This window comes from Bicyclus anynana, chromosome Z, assembly GCF_947172395.1.
Source record: "Bicyclus anynana chromosome Z, ilBicAnyn1.1, whole genome shotgun sequence".
In the NCBI taxonomy this organism is placed as follows: Eukaryota; Metazoa; Arthropoda; class Insecta; order Lepidoptera; family Nymphalidae; genus Bicyclus; species Bicyclus anynana.
Window position 1 is genome coordinate 20,872,731 of NC_069110.1, and position 16,423 is coordinate 20,889,153.

A 16,423-nucleotide genomic window follows, 5' to 3' on the forward strand; every position below is an offset into this window, starting at 1 on the left:
AAAAGAACTGTAGAGTTATATTATTTATTCAAGTGTTAACAAGATGTGTACATATCTTTAATTGTAATAATGCACATAATATGAAAAATATACCTAACAATAACTATATATCTTAGCAAGTGCCAATGACGTACTCCTAAAGTGGACGGACCCTTGACTTTAAATTGCATACAAAGTACGTGAAAAGTTTCTACACGTCCAAAACATAGTTTGTATAAAAAATTAAAACTACAGAATCTTTCTTGCACCTCATTACAAATATTAAATTCATACAACCTTATTCAATAATTATCAAAATTATAACTATTTAATTCATGAATGTAGTACAAAGCTAAATCATCAAAAAATATATTTCGTTATCACATGTTTTTTATGGGTTTATTGGAATGTAAGTACTTAATAATAATAACTATTACATATGTGTAAATAAACGTAAACACAGCATAAATAACATGTAGAAGAACACAACAGCACATAGGCAGAACACAATATAAATATCACATCCAATTATTCGAAAAAACAAATATTGCTTTAATATTGAGGATCAATCGACACTTTAAAGAAAATATCTTATTTTATTATGTCTGATTACTTTTATTAACTAAAAAAAAAAACGAAAAAACAATTTAGAATAAAAATTAAATTAATTGATAAAAAACCCGGCAGCGAAAATTGTGTAAAGGAAAATCGGGAATATATTATTTAACCAAGTCCTTAGGAAAATCGGGAATATATTATTTAACCAAGTCCTTAACAAATGAAGCGCACGTTAAACATTATCCCACTACGTCAGTCGGTTTTTAAGAACATATATACCAGTACATTATGATATAAGTGCGCTTAGTTGAAAATTGCAGGCGAGGCGCGACAACAGCCACACTCACCGGGCCAGATAAGTTTCAGCCGATATAGCTGTCTAAGGGCCGGTTGAGCACCTTCTGAAGTGTTCAATAGCCTAACCGTAAGTTTTGGCACTTTATTACTTTTATTATACTTGTGAATAAGCTATCAGACATTTGTCAGAATATGGTGAATACAGACTAAATAACTTAAGTAGATCATATGTTGCCGTATTTCAAAAGGATATCCACATAATTATATGGCCATATTGGTACAATGAAAAAGGTCCACGCACGGTACATTTCGACTTTTTCTCATTTGTACCAGAAAGTTTTACTCTAACTTAACCTAAACAAAAATCTGACTGATTTCCATCAGATATACTAGTAGGTAATTTAAACAGGAACTTATTGCTAACGTCATATCACTAAGGTCGCAAATGCAATAGCGATGAACCGCAGGAGCGGCGAACTACATGGCTTGCTGTTTTTCCAATTTAATATTATTTTTTGTGGGTAGCTGCTCCCGCGGTTAACTGCTACCGCAACTTAGAGCCCCTTCATACTAGCGTTTCTCCATCATATTATAATACGTCATACTCATAGTAGGTGTTCCATAGTCCTTAGACCCAGGAACAAAATAAACAATTATCAGTTTATAATAGCGAACTGAGATTTAATTTGTTGATTTTCTGCAATGTAATTAGCAGAATAAAAAAATAATTCGTTATTTGAAATGAACTTCTGAAAAATAGTGCCCCCTTCAAATCAACCTTACTGAGCTTACGTTGTATTATCATCTATCCTGGAGTAACACGATACTAAATAAATTACTTTCACCTAGCACATCACTCATCATCACTCTTTCAAGTAAAAATAATTAACATATGCTGTCCAGTATCTATTTATAATAATACTACTATAGGTAAATTTGACAAGTCTATTTTTACATTTCTGCAAAATGACATGACATATATATTTATAATAGGATATTGCAAGCTTCATATTATAATGTATAAGGATAATATTCAGTTTATGCGTATAAAACTTCATTGGCAGTCAAAAGGTTAAACATCTAATTACATATTTAGTGGAGACTTAAAAATTGTCAAACCTAGGAATCCACATTCAGTCAGCCAATGAATCTTTATAAAAACTTTGGAAATGTCTTTTTTAAAGTGTATAGAAAAATGTAAAATAAATAGTACACATTCAACTTATTTATTATTATTATATAAGATAATTATTATTGTGAAAATACACGAATAAACTATAACATAAAACACTCACCAAAACGTCGCTATCCAGTAGTAAAAAAAATTCAAAATCAGACCTCTCATTAAATAGTTATGATTGGAACTACATTAAAATTGACAGGTAAACAATCAACATCCTGTTTTGTTAAGTCTTTATTAAAATTATTAGAGACTATTGATGTATGAACTTTTTACTAAAAATGGCATATTCTAAATATGGTTATATTATTGGTCCATATGTGATTGTTATAAGCTATAGTATATTCCTGAATTTTCATGAGAATGCAGGAAGGAAAACTTAATAAAAATAACAATTGTCGTATATAATAATAAACATTTGGAAAGTTTATATAAAGATTTATTGACTGGCCCTGGATTCCGAGGTATAAACCTAACGGCACTCCACTAATTATAAGTTTTTATTTAACTATATTGGCACCGATTGATTTTGTTACTTGTAATAAATCTTAATTAAACTCATAACCGTAAATTTTATCACTATCTTACTTTACATCAAATAACAGGCAAAATATATAAATAAGGTAATGGTGAAATTGGCCCTAAGAATTTAAAAATTACAAGAATTTGATTTGAATTTATTTCCCTGTATGTGAATTAATTTAAAATTATATAATATGAACTGTTAATCATTAAGATTGAATGCTTGTGAAAATTTTTATATGATTATTCATTACTTTTTGTTTATTGCAATTGATTATTATTGTAGATTGTTGCATTGCACTGTTCCCCATATACAACATATGCTATTTATGATGATTGTACCAAATTGTTTTTGTTTTGTTCTGTTCAACTCATGCTATCAGTCAGCAGACTGTGAGCAGAGGTGTTTGTGGAACAAAGAGTGCTGGCAAATATCCTATTCTCATAATAGTGTTACATGGAATAGTAAAAGAGTATGGGAACTTTATGACATTTCAGAACATCGTGTGTTAAGCTGCAAATATGAGATTTTAGATACTAACAGTTTTTTTCGATTGTTTGTTATATACTTTTAGTAAGTACAGCAAATGGAATTTCATATAAAGAAAAACTTGATATTACATTTGTAAATAATGTCTTACATTAGTACACAGTCACAACATTGCAATGTATAATAAAGGCATTTTATACCACAGTCTTCTTCTTCCTGGGGGGTAGATGCATTAGAACGAGCTTTATGTGGTGGAGGGGACCTCAGAAAGACACTGTCTACATTGTCACCTAGCTTTTCCTTCTCTGTTTTCACTTCTTTATCTCTGTCTTTCTCTGTTTGTGGCTTGTTGTCTATGCTTTCGCCTTGTTTCTTGCTGTCTATGTCACCAGCCGCTCCCTGAAAAGTTATATTTAAAAATGTTATACAACAACAATTAATGGTAAATATTTTTATTCAATTTACAAAAGTTCATTAACCTACAACAATTCATTTGATATAACTAAATTTATTCTATAGCAGACACTGGTTTCACTTGCAAGTAGGATATATAAAATAAAATTACTTATAAATAATGTAGCGTTTTATTAATGAAAAAATAGTTAAAAAATGGTGCCTATTTGGTACAAACACTTTAACAAACAAATCATCACCTCAGGACATAGACCATTTTTAGGGACTGCCTAACGCCACAATCCTGAGCTTCTTGCATGTTATAAGTATAGATTGTACTTAATAAAAGTTGTTTAGTTGACTTTGTTTTAGTTTTACTTTACAACAAAATCATAATTATATGATTTCCAGAAAACTAAAATGCATCACTCGTGTTGTAGGAGTAAGTCTATTTTTTCAAATTTAGCTAGGCAGCGAGCACAAGCTGTAAAGAACATCCTTAACCCTACACCCATCTGTCACAAGTCCGGGGATATGCTCCGAGTTTTCTCTCTGCCACACGACAGACAAGACACCCGCAATGTGAATCCATAGATTGCTAAGATATTAATCTTTCTCAATAGCACTACATTTCAATAAATAGTATTCTTAACCTTTATTCCAAAAATGTTTGTGATGCATTAATAACACACTACTATTTTGATATTTAATTTTCTTTTATTTTGCATTACACCAAGTAACGAGGCAGTTATAGACAATACAAGTGCTTTACACTTAAGTTTTACCTTGTCGTCTTCTTTCTCCCGCTTGATAAATTCCTGCTTTTCATCTAGGTTGGTGCTGACTAAGTCTGGAGGAAGTTCTGAAGCTGCGATTGCCGCTCCAGCACTAGCCGCAGCCAGTGAACTGTGTCCAGAATGCTCAGGAACTATTAAGGCTGATTCTTCGTCCTTTTTCTTCAACAGTGTGTCATGACTGGGCGAATCTCCCGACATACTGAAAAGTTTCCAATATTTAATTAAAAAGTTCACTGTAGTTACGTTTTAAGTTCGAGTATTCTCTTTGACTGACAGTACTGTACTCACGGACACGAAATCGCATCCGAAGCCGCATCGTATATCAAATAATGACCAATCTACCACTCGCGGAACAATAGTCGCCACATAAACAAATCAGACAGTTTCGGATTTCAGCAAAATGAGCAGTCACCTTACAAACGAAGCAGTTTCCTTGTGTTCCGCTTGCTCGATAACTGATAAACGTCGCCATTTGCTTATGATTGTTTCAAAATTGTTATTATCCTGCATTTTGCTTTCTAAAAAAAAGCTATAAAAACTGACCAAGGAGTTTACACAAATACGCAGTCCAGTTTTACTACGTTCGCGAAACTTATCTCGATGAAACAAATAATCACAAAGTTTTACGCGTTTGGACAATATTTACTGGTTTTTGATTATTTTCTAAGTTATAAAACTTAAAACTACAAAGATAGGACAATAAAGTTTTGGTTGATACTTTTAAGTTTTAGCTTTTGTTTTGTTACTTGTTAGTGTTTTCAAACTCCAATTCGAACTGCAATAGCGATTCGATTATGCTACTAGGGAGAACTGTATCGATTATGTTCTAACAAACAATAATTCAATAAAAGTAATGTTGCTTTTTCTTTTTTTAAAGCCAATAAAAAATTGCTTGATTATGTATGATGAGGAAGCGTAATTTCAGAAACTTTTATTTTTAAATAAATTAAAAGTTAGTTATTTTTATTTAAACTTATAATACTATGATCGATCAGTTGTAATCGATAATTATAATTCATCCTCATCGTTAAAGTAGCATCCCTATAGAGAAACGTCAAACTGTTTCTTTCAAGCTGTCATATTATTATTGCGCGACAGATTATAAAATAAAGCTTATATGTCAAACTTCAAATACTCACAAATTGTACATAGATGGCGCTCTGTTGTAGGAGCGATCATTTTTGTGGGAATTATAAACTGTATCCCTATGGTATTTATTTGTTTTCCGACGAGGTATCCATACTACTCCGAATGTCGTCGAAGATTTATGAGTTTTCGCAGTTTTATACGTCGGAGCCATGGAAGTCTTATTCAAGGAAGTTTTGCCAGTAGAAACACTCAACAGTCTGCCGCCAGTCGGAAAGCTCGAGCCCACTTTTACATTCTTTCCTAAATTGGTAATTTCTGTTTTGCCACCGCCTGGGCGTGCCTTCTTCATCACAACAATTACGAATCAATGTTGCTTGATATTGTTGATATCTAAAACAAAACAATAAATAAAATAAAATACTTATTTTTAAATGGCTACTAAGGCCCGGCGAACATTATTATCGGAATCGGCATGACTCAGGATTTTAGGAGGAAAATCTATACTAATATTATAATTGCGAAAGTAAGTCTGTCTGTCTGTTTATTACCTACCCACGAGACCTATATGGCTGCTATAGACATCCTATGTAATCTTTCTGAGATAAAAAATCATTATGAGTCAGACAAACAGGTTCACTTAGAAAGGGAATACCTACACACCTACTCGCAGTCGACCTCGAAATTGCAAGCATTCGTATAGGTAACTGTTACGGGTAATTGTATAATATTTTACATAGGACCTAGTATTGGCACAAAATACCTATGTACAAGTAGTATTGGTAGGGGAGCCGAAGAGGGGAATTTACTTGAGCGAGGCAGATGATAAAGATTTCGCACGTTGATAAATTACCTTTTTTTTCATGATGAGTTTATTTATTTCATTATAGCGTTCCGATAGCTCCCTGTGGAACCACTACGGTGATGATGCAATCTAAGATGGAAGCGGACTAATTTGTTAGGAGTAGGTAGAAAATCCACACTCCTTTAGGTTTCAACACGGCATCGTATCGGAACGCTAAATTGCTTGGCGGTACGTCTTTGCCGGTAGGGTGGTAACCAGCCACCCGCCAGCCAGACATGGACCAAGCCTCAATAGCTCAACGGTAAGAGCGACCGGACTCATCACAGAAAAGTGGTGGTTCGAGCTCCGCCCTGTTGGTCTATTGTCGTACCCACTCCTAGCACAGTCTTTGTCGACTAGTTGGAGGGGAATGGGAATATTGGTCATAATATTATAAAATATGGTAAATATTCTTTAAAAAAAAAAAAAATAAGATAACTTCAATCAGCCCAGCCCAGCCCATCCGTCTTGTAATCCACCGCGCATACTGCACATCATGGAGGCCATCGAAATTTTCTTATAAGAAATTAATTTATTACGAATGTTGGAAGTCTCAGCCCGAACGAAGTTGGGAAGTTAGTGGTGTCATCGCCACTGCCGGTCCTTGCCACTATGCTCCGAGTACGTTAAATCGTCGTTCTCGATCATTATCATGATGAGACGAACATTACAACCTGCATTGAAGCAGCGTTGTGCGGCTAAGCTCCATATATGCTATAAGATCGGGAGGCCTGATACTGTTGTGGGGTATTGGGATACTCGGATGTTTGACTTGGAATTTTATTACTTGTTACCTCTCGCAGGCATGGTCCATATTCCATAATCGCCTACTTACCTATGGTAGGAGCTTGGGGACAAACTTGTATATAAAATGACGAAGGAAAAAAGAAAACAAAATAAAGGTACCTACCCACACACGCATTTTTAACTACTTAGTACTTCCCACATTATTTAGGGTATCTTATTAATTTTTGCTCGTTTGATCTTAAAGATGGGGATATTTGTAGGGTTCCGAACGTGCGACTCTATTTTCTCTAGCGGACGCCCGCGACTTCGTTCGCCCCTTGACCTTCTTAATCCAGCCCTATCGCAAAATCCGTTCTTAGCGGATACCTAGTAACTATAGACAACATACATGCCAAATATCATCAAATACACGTCAAGAGTTTTCGAGAGTAAAGATACTCGTAGGATAGTATTATAAAGATGTTGCATTTTTCCTACCTACGAGTATATGTTGCAGTCAGCTAGTTTCTATTATGTATTTCTATTATACATACTACGTATGCAGTTACAAACACCTAGTAATACAAATAATAACTAGGTAGATACGTTTGTAATGAACGTGTGCTACCATGCATACCTTCCTATATTGCTATAGTAAGCGCGTAATCAACTGAGTCGTCGAGATATCAATCATTTTCCTTTGCCTATCCATTCACATTTAGGACTCATATACAATAAATGAATAATTAAGTAAATAAGATATTAAAACAATACACACAACAACATCTAGCTTTAAAGTAAGCGTACAGCGGAGCTGGTGTGATGGGTACAAGATAGCTGATTTAATATAATATTATGAAAATCAATATATTCAAACCTAGTCATCATCCCCATTATAACAATCATTTTAGAATAACGCTGATCTTGCTAAGGACCATATCGATTATGTTAGCTTAAAAAACATGACGCATTATAATCGGCCAGTTGGGTAGAAGGTATGATGCCATAAACAGACACACAGATAAACAGAAAAGTAGGTACATTGAAAATGGTCTAAGCTGTTAGCCAAAATTAGAGGACTTTTGTCTCCATCTAGGAGTCGAACACAGGACCTCATCACTCGAAGTTGACCATTGACTATAAGCCAATGAAAGTTTGCCTTTGCGAACATAGCGGATTTATATAATATTTTCGTTCAAATTCGTTGTTAAATGTTGTTTTTGCGTGATGACGTGATTACTTTATGCGCACTCAGCTGTGTCCCCTCCCAGTCAAATGAAAACTGCTTAGGGTTTGGCTTCATCCTATCCATATGGCTTCATGGCCGTACTTAAAATATTGCAAAGTTGTATTTTTAACTTGTAGGTACATTTAGAAAGAAGAAAGAGTAATTTTTTTAGTGTCATAATCAGTACATATTATTATTTTAGATATTATATGACTGTCTGTGAAACCAAACAGAAAGGGTTTACATCTCAGCATTCGCTGTTCATAGCATAAAAGCAATGCCCAGCCATATACCAACTAATCAAAATTTATCTTACTGATATTATAAAATTATAATTATTATTACTGATATTATAAAGTTTGTTGATTTGTTTGTTTTGTTTAGTTGAATGTGTAAATCTAAGGACAGCTACTTCGTATTTTTCTATTATTTTTATTGGGTATCCATTTAATGAGATTAGCACGATTTTTTAAAGGCTATAACATAAATAAGACAGACAGAAGGAGAATAGGAGAATCAATGAAAAATGTGGTAAAAGTATTCATTGAGATTTCTTTATTTCTGAGCAAACGGTAATGTTACATACAAATCGAATTGTTCCCCATTCTCTCTCTCTATTATATAAATAGACATTCTTCTGTGCTAGTATTATTAACTGGCGGTGGGAGGCTTCAGCCGTGGCTAAGACCGACTGTCTTAGCCACGGCCGAAGCCTCCCACCGCCAGTTAATAACACTAGCACAGTATAACTATTATGCTAGGTTAAGATGATAGTCATAGTGATAGAGAGTCACCTAGTGCGCGCTGCAACGCTGCGTATGGACTTTCTCTGAAGCACGAGTAGAAGAACCAAAGCTACCGACGGTCAGAAGTGGACGTCCATCGGCTGATAATGATGAGGATGAGGGATGACTTAACATGATGCACATTGTATAGGTAAGATAATAGTCACTAGGCACAGCAAATTGACGTTATATTTATATATTTGATAAGTTATCAGATTTTCCCTATTCCGATGTATTGATTTATTATTATTATTTGTGCACCATAAATCAATTTTATCTCTCAAGTTATCTCGCGTGTGACAAGTCTTCCTTCCACAACAGTCAGACAAACATGTTATAAACTATTTTTGTCCGAGATGTGGTCATTTAATTATTTTGTTTTATTTTGGCGACCTTTCTGGCAGAGTTGGCAGTGGCTTTCATCAGAGAGGTCTTGGGTTCGATTCCCAGTTCGAGTCTGTTAAGGATTTAACATTATTTGGCTCAAGTGTGGCCGTGTAGGATTCAGCCATTGCTAACCATTTTAATCATTGACAGAAAGTGGCAATAAACACACAACGTGGGTACCTGTTAATACATTTATTTGTTAATGGACGTGTATCTCATACGTATTTTTTCCGTATTAAGTAGTAGATATGTATTTAATCTAATATAGAACGAAAAAAGGATGTCTATTTATATAAATTAACTACAAAATTAAAAAAAATATTTAATGTAAATGAAAAAAAGTAAGATTAAATAATTTCAAAAATATTACTATATTTACTTAAAACATTCATACTTAGCAAATAGCACAGAAATATATATTTTAAGCGTTCACAAATTATGGGTTAATTTTTTATAACACTCATCTTCTACAATACCCAATTCAAGTTTTGTTGTTCCTAGCTATAGCTAAATACATTATGTTCTCCAGTTTCTTTACCAAAGTTCATAACTAACTAATCTAGCAAAAACCTTATAAACTTTAGTTTTTTTATGGTCTATAAAAATTAAAGTTAAATCCATCCGATACCAAAAAAAAACGGATTTAATCCAGAATTAGAACTCACATAGCGTACAAAACTCAAACTCAAACTTAAAATTCATTTATTTCAAATAGACTTAGTTTATAAGCTCTTTCCTCAGGTAATAATATTAATCTTAAGATAATGGTGATAATAATTATTCGAAAACGTAAAATTAAAGTTACGAGGGTTCCAAACGCGCCTTGGTCCGAGAAGAGCCCATAACAAACTCAGCCAGGTTTGGATTTTGTGTATTTCTTTTGACATTCCGTCGTGAAATATTTTGCTTAATTTGGTTCCCGAACAAAGCTTCAAATTGGAGATATTCTCCAAAAGAGAGAGAGTATTATAGGGAAGCTAATGAGTCTTAAAAATTATTTTCTCCGCAAGTCATCTTAAAAAAAAATATTTTTTTTTAGCCTTAATTTTTATGATTTTTTTAAATAGATTTGAAAGTTTGCTACAAATTATTAATTTTAAGTTTCTAATGCATGTTAATCGTCAAGATCCGCCAGCGTTTCGCTTAGCAATTCGCAACGCAGACAGAATAAGTAGAGTAGAGAAAATATTTGTAAGTTTACTTATATTTAATACTTACAGTTATTTGTCTATCTCGCATTCCTATATCAAACGGTAAACCACTAGCGCGTATATAAGCGCATATTGTCCATGCGTACGAGACTATTCGAGGTCTGACCAAAACTGGTAAACACTATACAGTGAACTCGTTCGAATCATTTGAACCGAGTGTAACATTTTCTTCAAGGGAAAGTGATCTATAACAGTTTGAACATTAGACTTGAAGTCGGTTGATGTGGTATTGCCAATCGAGTTGTTTGGTAGAGTATATTCGTCAACTTTCGTATTAAATTTTGTGCAAGTATTTTCTTACGTCATCTTTAACGAACCTTAATGACCAACAACGGGATCCCGTCCACGGTCAACGTGAATCTTATCAATGATTATATATTTATATTATTAAGGTGACTTTATGGATTTTTTAAATAATAATTTAAGTTCGTTTGTCGATTTTATTAATTCCATTCTGATGTAACATCGGAGAATATTCTACGCGTATAATAAGGAATTATTCTCGGTCAAACCTTTCTTGTTAATTTTATGTAAGCAAGCTTTTAAAAAAATCTCATTATATCAATATTTATTTAATTGTTTTTATTAAAAGAGAACAATAAGAAACTTAAGCCATTTAAGTTAACTTATCGTAATAGGTAAACAAATCAAGCCTACTTGGGATGGTGGCCAGCCTCAGCCAAGCTGATCCTTAGCAGCCCTATTGTCACCAGTTGAGACAATTCGTCGCGGTGAAAACATTTTTTGCACTGCGAATATTTATTATTTATACAAGCTTCCTAAATTCAGTACTTCTGTAACTTTGGAACTAGTGTGAACTACACCTTTCAAGTCGATGGAGTATTTTGTACTTCCATTATAATAATATTACAACACCTAAGAAGCTATCCTATCTTCTTTAATGCTACAGTATTTCCTAATACGTACTTTGAAGAAGTACTTACAAATTTCTCAAAGGCTGCCCTGCATTAGCAGTGCATCTAGTGTTGCAAATATATATATATGATTGCCGCCGCTGATCTCGATGACTGATACATACATCGGCCAAAACACCCTTCCCGAACTGCCCTCTAAGTCGAATCCGAGTTTCAGAGGAGACGCCCTTAGAGAATTGTTCCGCCCATCTTCTCTGCTTCTGTCTTCGAGCCCCATCAAGCGATGCTTTTGCGCCAAACTATTTTTACCTATTATGTTACGGTTTTATAGAGAATGAACGATTATTATTATTATTATTATGTATTATAAACACCCCGGTGATGCCGCTGAAGTCCCATTAAGGAACCTATGGCACTTACTCAATCAGAAAAAAGGCAGCATTCACTTGTCATCAACCTCAATGCTTGTTTGACCGCTACTATAGAGTTAAAAAAAAATAATATTAGATTTTAGTAATCAACGATAATGCGAAGTAAGTATTTAATTTATTCGCATCGGAACGTTGTAGAGTCAACATCTGAAAATGCTCCGGTTTTAGGGTGAAACGACGTAGAGGATTTGATTTGTTAGTTTTTAGCGGATTACAGCAAAACATAATAATTAGTCACTTTCTAACGTTGTAACGACTAAGTTAAAAATAATGTTAGGTATTCTAATCAGTAAAAATATAAATTCATATAGGTACAAGCGGAAAAAATAGAGATTGAAAAGTCGCTTATTATGACAAATACTCTGAAAAATACAAGCTAGACTCACTTGACCCACATTTTCAGATCGCTTCGCCCTAGCTCCTGTGTGCTAGGTGCCTTAGCGGATATTTGCTTGATGGCAATACACAAAGAGTCATTCACAATTTGTAAGCTTTGTGTCATCGTTTCCTGGGTTCTGTAGTGAAATAGTATCTATATAATATCTACGTGGTAGAATGATATTTGTAGTTCACCCTTTATATAGCTGCCAATGATGGAACCTGTTAAAAAATGCTGGGGAAGTTGCAAGCTTTTGAAATGAGGTCTCGTAAGTCGCTAGTTGCAGGTGGTCCAGGACCGTAGTGTTTGGATGCATGTACATAGGGCCTATGCCCTACAGTGTACGTTTGTCGGCTGGTGTAATGATGATGATAATATAATAACATACTAATATTTACTAATCTATACTAATATTGAGCCGTGATAGCCCAGTGGACCACTGCCTCCGATGCCGGAGGGTGTGGGTTCGAATCCGGTCCGGGGCACGCACCTCCAACTTTTCAGTTGTGTGCATTTTAAAAAATTAAATATCACCTGTTTCAATCGGTGAAGGAAAACATCGTGAGGAAACCTGCATACCAGAGAATTATCTTAATTCTCTGCGTGTGTGAAGTCTGCCAATCCGCATTGGGCCAGCGTGGTGGACTATTGGCCTAACCCCTCTCATTCTAAGAGGAGACTCGAGCTCAGCAGTGAGCCGAATATGGGGTGATGACGACGACGATACTAATATTTTAAAGAGGTAAAGTTTGTGAGGTTGTAGGGCTAATCTCTGGATCTGCTGAACCGATTTCGAAAATTCTTTTATCAATGGAAAGCCGCGTTATTTGTGATTGTCATAGGCTAGTTTTATCCCCGTATTCATACGGAAACAAGAACTACGCGGGTGAAACCGCGGTGCGTCAGCTAGTATATACAAAACAATTTGCGATTGTTTTGTATATTTAATAGCTTTTGATCACGATTTTAATGTCCTAGTATTATGAAGACTTCTTTTTACATAATTGTCATGAACAACTGACAACAACCTACTGAACCCTAATATGATTATGGTGACACGCGTTTGGCCGATTCATTGTACTGTAAATTGTTGGTAGCCAATAACAATTTGAGGTTGGAACTCGTGAGCTATGAATTAGATCTATTACTTCTAAATTGTTTTCAATGACAATCACAAACCAAAAATCGTCACCAAAAGCGGTTACTCCTGTTTGGATTTTTTTTCTTTTTTTTTTAGAAGATTTTATGAAAGAGAAACTTCTACCTTCTTTTGTTTTTGTTATTCTTTACAAGTTAGCCCTTGACTACAATCTCAACTGATGGTAAGTGATGATGCAGTCTAAGATGGAAGCGGGCTAACTTGTTAGGAGGAGGATGAAAATCCACACCCCTTTCGGTTTCTACACGCATCGTACCGGAACGCTAAATCGCTTGGCGGTACGTCTTTGCCGGTAGGGTGGTAACTAGCCACGGCCGAAGCCTCCCACCAGCCAGACCTGGACACATTAAGAAAATCTCAATCTGCCTAGCCGGGGATCGAACCCAGGACAGCACCGCGCATACCACTGCGCCACGGAGGCCGTCAGTACTCGTCTCTACTTGATAGTAAGGAAAAATTCCATTTTACGTATAATAATACCATCCTTTAACATCATCAATACATATAAATAAAATTGTCTGTCTGTGATTTCAATATAACTGTGTTATGTCAAGTGGTTAATATAGTTATTTACACGGTACTAAACAGAAAAATTAAACTGTCGTCTGCCTGTCTGTCTGTTTGTCCGGGCTGGAATCTCTCTAACGGCTCAACGGACTTTCACTGGCAAATAAAGAAGGTTTGTGATCAACATACAGGATACTTTCTATCACTTGAATGTGCATAGTTCTCGTGGGATTTGTGAATAAATAAATTACGCGTCGACTAAGTCGCGGGAGTTCTCTAGTTCTAATATAAAAATTGGTGCTGATTTGAACTCGAGTATATTAAAGTCCATCAAAGGGCAGATTACTAATTGAATATCAGGCGCTCAAAAAAGCAGGATAAAAGAGAATTTTAAGGAAAAATTATTTTAAGAGATATTAAATCCAAAATCTCGTTCAATCTTTCGCAAATTGTATCAGCGTTCGCCTTCAAAATGGATTATATGGCGATTTCGTAAAAACAATGTTTTGATACATTTTGACGGGAAAATTGATGGCGTACTTTTTATTTTCTAAGAATTTTATATTCTGACCCAAGTCACCAGTAGGTTTCTAAAATCTTCCGACCAGAGTTGGGAAGTTGGTGTTACCCTATACACAAATTAAACTGTCGGTTGCGGTCGCAATTAACATTTGGTAGTGATTGTTAAAGAGTCAATAAATATTATCCTAATATAGATTCCAAACGTGGTTACTGAAACGGTTGAAGACGATTAGTTACGTGTCGTAAGTTCTGTTATTTTCCAAGTTATGTTGGAGGTTATCTACATTGTCCCGACTTGGCTATGACGTCCGCCATTAATAACTAACATGATACCCAATTAGCGTACGAGTATGGAATATGAATAGACTTAATAGTTGTACTTAAATTAACAACATGTAGTAGGTAATAAACGAAACGAGTAGCTTATTTTCTTAAGTAAAAGATAAATAGACACGAAATTACTGTAACTCTACAGAATGGTGATACAATTAACGTAGGCGTTTTAAATTAAATACGGAAACCTAAAAACAATTCTCTAATAGAAAACTAAGCCGGCCGCCTAAATATTATTATACTCTGAACAAGACGTTTTTATGTCAACAGTCTTATTAACTTCCCAATTCGACAATTGAAAAAATGGGCACGTTTCCAATTACAAGTTTGTATTTGGTTCACAAGTATTTGTACAATGAAATTTAAAATATGATTAGATATACAGGATGTTCAATATTTCAGCCAAAATTTAAAAGAGCGTTCGAACAAAATAGAAAATGGGTATTTAACGTCCACTGCAGCCTGCAGTATCTAAAACCACGAGACTTCGAAACACCACAAACCCGAGCCCCATGCATCCAGGGGCTCCCTTATAACCGCTTGATCTCGTAGGTCCTAGTAAGAAGAGGAGGTCTTTCCGATGCGGGATCTCCATTCCAGCACCTTGAGATCCCAACGCCCATCTTTCTGTTCTATATACTGTTATCGGACTACGTGCCCAATAGTGTAGATCCTAATGAGACTACATTGCGACCCATACCTACATGCGCTTACTGCTCTTACTAGGTTAAGTCTTGGAATTTTTTGAGTAAAAATCTGACAACCGATTGAACATCATTTTAGACATGTAGAATCATGTTAATTTTTTAGAACCTGGCGGAGTTTTCCATGACTTAATAAGTATTTAACCCTAACAGAAAAGTTAAAACACAATTAAATTGTTAACTAACTTATATCACAAGCTTATTGAAAAAGATTCCTTAGAATTAATAATTTTCAAGTAATATCCTGTATATAAATTATATTAAGTAATCCGATCTGAATGGGGACGTAAAATACGTAATAGGAATTTGATACTTACCTAACACCAACAATATGGCGGCTTAGCTCTGAATCTCAGAACTAGTACCTATACTCTGTCTGTCTGTTACCTTTTCACGTGGCGTGTTGCGGCGTTTTGTGTCAGCGTTTAGTGGCTGGTGCGGGCCACAAGAAGCGAGCAGCGACGTTTGCAGCGTGTGGCTGAACTTGACTTTTTATTGAGGATTTATGAACTATATGTGCGTTTTGATTATACGAAAGTCCGTAATTTCATATTAAGCATTAATTAACGATAATGGGAAATGTGTTGATGAAAATTGAACTCTATTCAGACCGTAGGTCAAATTAATTAATTACAGCTCACTCTTTGGCAATAATAGAGTGATTGGTAAAACGCGAAGTGGGTATTAAATGCGCGGCACTCTATACCATTAATATTTCCGATTATTATATTTATTAAATTACTAGCGGACGCCCGCGATTTCGTCCATAATTAATTAAAAAATAAATTTTTCACATTTTTTTTATTACTTTAAATTTATTTTCACGCAGTAGGTAGTAGGTATTATTTTCTTTACAAGCTAGTTAAACTTCTGATGGCTTATTAATTAAACACAGAGGCCGAGGGGCCCAAAGGGAAAGGTGGAAGCACAAAACCTCATTGCACGCATGCTAGCAGACGAGGAGGAATGGAGGAAGTACTCACAGATGCTCAAAGCTATTATGATTAGGAGAGAGGAAAGAAAACGGACT

At 34.9% G+C, this 16,423-nt stretch overlaps 1 protein-coding gene across 3 annotated transcripts; it reads right to left on the minus strand.

Moving 5' to 3' along the window:
- Positions 1 to 10: 10 nt before the first annotated feature.
- On the minus strand, positions 11 to 10,650 carry LOC112049747 (uncharacterized). Of its 3 annotated transcripts, XM_024087765.2 has the most exons (4): positions 10,491 to 10,650; positions 5,356 to 5,695; positions 4,205 to 4,415; positions 11 to 3,425 (listed from the first exon to the last, which is right to left on the minus strand). In XM_024087765.2, the coding sequence occupies exons 2-4, from the start codon at positions 5,652 to 5,654 to the stop codon at positions 3,174 to 3,176; spliced, it is 762 nt and encodes a 253-aa protein (XP_023943533.2). In that variant the 5' UTR covers positions 5,655 to 5,695; positions 10,491 to 10,650; the 3' UTR covers positions 11 to 3,173. The 3 variants fall into 3 exon arrangements, with proteins under 3 accessions (XP_023943533.2, XP_023943536.1, XP_023943534.1); XM_024087768.2 differs by lacking the exons at positions 5,356 to 5,695; positions 10,491 to 10,650 and adding an exon at positions 4,760 to 4,995; XM_024087766.2 differs by lacking the exons at positions 5,356 to 5,695; positions 10,491 to 10,650 and adding an exon at positions 4,629 to 4,786.
- Between the last annotated feature and the right edge of the window lie 5,773 nt (positions 10,651 to 16,423).

What these genes read in the sequence shown, in the direction of transcription:
- LOC112049747 (XM_024087765.2), bottom strand. Translation starts at nt 5,654, where the DNA reads ATGAAGAAGGCACGCCCAGGCGGTGGCAAAACAGAAATTACCAATTTA. An exon ending in GCGCCATCTATGTACAATTT is followed by an intron (nt 4,416 to 5,355) that starts GTGAGTATTTGA and finishes GAAACTTTTCAG; the next exon opens with TATGTCGGGAGATTCGCCCA. An exon ending in GGGAGAAAGAAGACGACAAG is followed by an intron (nt 3,426 to 4,204) that starts GTAAAACTTAAG and finishes ATAACTTTTCAG; the next exon opens with GGAGCGGCTGGTGACATAGA.